At 38.9% G+C, this 3219-nt stretch overlaps 1 protein-coding gene across 2 annotated transcripts; it reads left to right on the top strand.

Annotated features, from left to right (window-relative positions):
* LOC111375167 lies at positions 1-3219 on the top strand. Of its 2 annotated transcripts, none has more exons than XM_022997964.1 (3): positions 1-781; positions 1027-1671; positions 1815-3219. In XM_022997964.1, exons 1-3 carry the CDS (start codon positions 674-676, stop codon positions 2889-2891), a joined length of 1830 nt encoding a protein of 609 aa, XP_022853732.1. In that variant the 5' UTR covers positions 1-673; the 3' UTR covers positions 2892-3219. The 2 variants fall into 2 exon arrangements, with proteins under 2 accessions (XP_022853732.1, XP_022853733.1); XM_022997965.1 differs by having other exon boundaries at positions 1-817.

Here is a 3219-nt window from a genome sequence, read left to right as displayed (position 1 = left end):
TAGTTTTGACCTTTTTGGAGGGAAGACGTTTGATCCCTTTAGCCCATAAGTTATTGCTTGGTGATTGTTTTGGTAAACTTTGGAATTAATAGGATGATTTCTAGGGATTGTTATAGAACTTGTTGAGTTACTATTTCAGGATCATCTTCTTGCAGTCTCCTTGAATTTTGTTTTACAGTCTTGTTCGTAGCTGGAATATAGAATGAATTTATGGCATGTTTGATTGGGTAGATTGGATATTGCTTGACAATATTAAAGAAGAAAAAGAAAAAATCTTGTCAACCATATCTTCCACTTTGTCAAGTACTGCTTACAAAACACACACTTATCGTAGGTTTTCGATCTTGTGTTTGACAATTCCTTTGGGAGATTGGTCCTACCCATGTTTCAGCTTGTGGGCTTAATTTATTTTGTTTTTTAAGAACGAAATAACTGTTATATTCTATTACAGAATTTGGTCAATTTTGTTTATCAGGACTGTTATGGCATATACCCTTGCTTTTGTGATTATTTATCATCGATAACAGGGAGAATAGGTTGAACTAGTCAGCTTCATAAACTATGTGCATATGCTGATGTTACATCTTTTTGAAGATCAGAAAACTGATTTGTTGTTGTAAATCAGGGCTTGAAGCTCGGATCAAATGGCAAGATTCCTATCATCGCTACTGGAATGTTGAACCTTGCAGACTTTATGTCTCATGTAGAAAATCAAGACAGAGAAGTCACAATTCCCATGGATATGCCCGGTGCCAACATTCATAATAGGCCTTCACTTTGTGTAAGCACCCTCTCCATGGGTATCTTACATATATGAGTTAGTCTATTCCTTTTCCTTCAGAGCATATTTGGTATGCAATATTAACCAGAACTAAACTATAGAATATACAAAATTTAACCTCGTTTTCTTTCTTGATAGTTGTCCACTACTGCACAGTCAGTGAAAAAAGCCATCAATGTTTTGTGTACCTTTTTTGTTCTGTTTGATCCTATGAATGTTTTACCGAGACTTAAGTTCATTTGCAGCTGTCTATCTTCCTAATAGAATTGAGAAATGCTGAGGAACCTTCAGGAATGATGCTGAGACCAGTTCTTTCTTTTCCTCTGTCGCCCTGTTACGGAGACATTTCCCCAACGGAAAAAGAAGAGAACTCTGTTTTTAAAGCCAGTCTGAAAAGAGTGAATATTTTTAGGGGTTTATCTAGCAGAAGGGCTAAAAAGACTGGTAATGAAGAGGAAGGAAGTGATGAAAGGAGCTCGGTCAGAAGCGATGAAATTTACCCACTTGATACAGACTCACTTGATGACTCGGAAGAAGGGGACTCCGAGGAAGGGAAGGAGGATTCCAGTGGTCGGAAGTCATTCAGTTATGGAACATTGGCCTATGCAAACTGTGCTGGGACAACAAGTTACACGAATTCTAGTGGTAGTGAAGACGAGGACTGGGTCTACTATAGCCACAGGAAATTGGATGTAGGGAAAATGTCTGAGCAGTCCATCCTGCAGAATTCAAAACGTAGAGTCCTTCCCTGGAGGAAGAGGAAACTAAGCTTCAGATCTCCGAAAGTTAAAGGAGAACCATTATTGAAAAAACATTATGGGGAGGAAGGTGGAGATGATATTGATTTTGATCGCAGACAACTAAGTTCTTCAGATGAATCCACTTTTGGGGTATGCTTCTCGTGGCATTCTTTTATTCCTTCATTACAACATATCATGATAAATGCTGGACTTCAGTTGTTTATATTTACATACCATTTCACTTTTTTTTGATGAGAAGCTTCTGACAGTGTCTATCTATCTGACCACACCAGAAAATCGAAGAAGATTCAGTTGCTAATATGCTATCAGCATGCCCATTTGGAGATGAAAATTTCGCTGTCGGTAACTGGGAGCAGATGGAGATAATCAGTCGCGACGGATATATGAAGTTACAAACACAAGTTTTCTTTGCTTCGATTGATCAAAGGAGTGAGAGAGCAGCAGGTGAAAGTGCATGTACAGCCCTTGTAGCCGTGATTGCTGACTGGTTACAATCAAATGCTGATGAAATGCCGATCAAGTCCCAACTCGACAGCCTGATCCGTGAAGGTTCGTTAGAGTGGAGGAATCTCTGTGAAAACAAAATCTATCAGGAGAGGTTCCCAGACAAGCATTTTGACCTAGATACGGTACTCCAGGCTAAAGTTCGTCCAATTTCTGTTGCACCAGAGAAGTCTTTCATAGGCTTCTTCCATCCAGAAGGACTAGAAAATGAAGATTTTGATTTCCTCAATGGTGCCATGTCTTTTGATAACATTTGGGATGAGATTTGTCGAACTGCCATGGATTGTTCTCCGACTGGTGACCAGTTGATCTATATTATCAGCTGGAATGACCACTTTTTCATCTTAAAGGTTGAACAAGATGCATATTATATTATCGACACATTGGGCGAGAGGCTTTATGAGGGCTGCGGTCAAGCGTTCATCTTGAAATTCGATAGAGATACAACCATTCATCAACTTGCTAACATCGAGGCTAACAAGTCAGACAATAAACCTGTTACGGATGAGCAAAGTAAAGTCAAGGAAGGCACTAGCAAAGGGCAAATGGTTATAAGCAGCACTAATGTGCAAGGAAATTACGAAAATGAACAGAAGATAGTCTGCACAGGAAAAGAGTCGTGCAAAGAGTACATTAAGAGCTTTTTGGCTGCAATTCCTTTGAGGGAATTGCAAGTTGATCTGAAAAAGGGATTGATGGCATCGACTCCCCTTCATCATCGGCTACAAATAGAGTTTCATTACACGAGACACTTGCAACCCGTGATGGAGCCTTCTGCTGCAGAAGCAATCACTGATATACCAGAATTACAACCCTTGGAAGTACCTGATGAATTAGAGTCTTAATCCCTTTTGTTATTTTTGTATTGTGTTTCCTTATACAAGGGTAAGAATGAAACCTTGTTTTGAGGTTTTTTAGACCATGTCTTGCATAGCAATTTCTTCTTCCCTTTTATTGTTACACAAATGAAAAAATTTCATGTGTGTAAATGAGATTAGTAAAAGATTATCCCCCTTCGTTTTGCTGATTTAACACCAAAGCTGCTGCTCTTTGGTATTACATAGAAGCATAATTCTTATCTGGGTATAGCCTAGTCCGGCCATTGTCATTGTACTTAATCAAGAAACTTTAGGAGTGAGTTTGTTATGCATTATCACAATGACATTTCGTGAA

Source organism: Olea europaea, unplaced genomic scaffold (genome assembly GCF_002742605.1).
Source record: "Olea europaea var. sylvestris unplaced genomic scaffold, O_europaea_v1 scaffold1344, whole genome shotgun sequence".
NCBI lineage: Eukaryota > Viridiplantae > Streptophyta > Magnoliopsida > Lamiales > Oleaceae > Olea > Olea europaea.
Note: the sequence above shows the minus strand (reverse complement) of the source record. Positions and strands in the feature narration are given on the sequence as shown.